The sequence below is a fragment of the Myotis brandtii genome, unplaced genomic scaffold, assembly GCF_000412655.1.
Source record: "Myotis brandtii unplaced genomic scaffold, ASM41265v1 scaffold632, whole genome shotgun sequence".
Classification (NCBI taxonomy): Eukaryota; Metazoa; Chordata; class Mammalia; order Chiroptera; family Vespertilionidae; genus Myotis; species Myotis brandtii.
In genome coordinates, this window is record NW_005370419.1 from 170,784 (window position 1) to 171,804 (window position 1,021).

Sequence of the window (1,021 nt, forward strand, 5' to 3'; positions counted from 1 at the left end):
CTCTGTGCGTGGAGGACGCCGTGTGACCCAGGCACCTGGGCCCCGGGCTCCTGTGGGCCGGGAGTTGACGCGCAGATTGTCAGGTGACTGGGCAGTTACAGAGCAGAGCAGGTGGCCGGCGGCTGTGACACCCCCCAATGCACGTCTACGGGCCGTCTTTCCCACTGAGCTTTTCCCTACACTTTAAAAAATATATATTTTTATTGATGCCAGAGAGGAAGGGAGAGGGAGAGAGAGAGATAGAAACATCAACGATGAGAGAATCATGGATTGGCTGCCTCCTGCACGCCCCACACTGGGATCGAGCCCACAACCCGGGCCTGTGCTCTGACTGGGAACCGAACCCTGACCTCCTGGTTCACGGTCAACACTCAGCCCCTGAGCCACACCGGCCAGACTCGCCTCCACTTGAATGTTAACAGCAGCAGAGGCCGGACCAGGACGAGTCTCTCCCCCTCCCTCCCTGCCTCCCCTTTGCTAACAGGACTCCGTGGAGGCGCAGGGCAGCGACACGGGAACCAGGGCCTCCGTGAGGGGTGTGGTCCAGGGAGCCCTGAGCACCACAAGAGCGTGGCTCACGAGGACCTTCAAGCAGAAGATGTTCAGCGGCTTCTATGCCGCATCCGTCAGGTTCACCTACAGCCAGGAGATCCAGGTGAGCTGCGACCCCAGCACCGGGCCTCGGCAGGTGGCCATCTTGGGGGACCTCTGCGGGTGTCTGCATCCTGGGGGACCTCGGCGGGTGGCCGGCCTGGGCGTGGGGGCAGACCTTGTGGAGAGGCGCTCTAGGGCGGGGCTGGGGGCACTGGGGTCTGACTCAGTGCTGAGGTTCTGGTGAAGTTTATGACCTTGGACATGGAAGGAAAGGGTGAACTCAGGTGCTGCTTGAAGGGAGGCTGGGCAGGATGGCATCTGAAGTGAGAGAGACCTGAGCCCCAAGGTGGGCGGTGGGGTTTCCAGGGCGACAGGCGTGGAATAGAATCATGGCCGTGGCGGAGGGCGGGGACCTGTTGGCCACTGG

General features: G+C 62.1%; 1 protein-coding gene across 1 annotated transcript in view; it reads left to right on the plus strand.

The window, feature by feature from the left end:
* The window catches only part of RNF213 (ring finger protein 213), a gene marked incomplete at its 5' end in the record, with an annotated part of 65,748 nt that overhangs the window by 7,459 nt on the left and 57,268 nt on the right, over positions 1-1,021 (plus strand). The window contains 1 exon segment of the mRNA XM_014528383.1: positions 485-655. Coding sequence (XP_014383869.1) covers positions 485-655 — 171 coding nt within the window.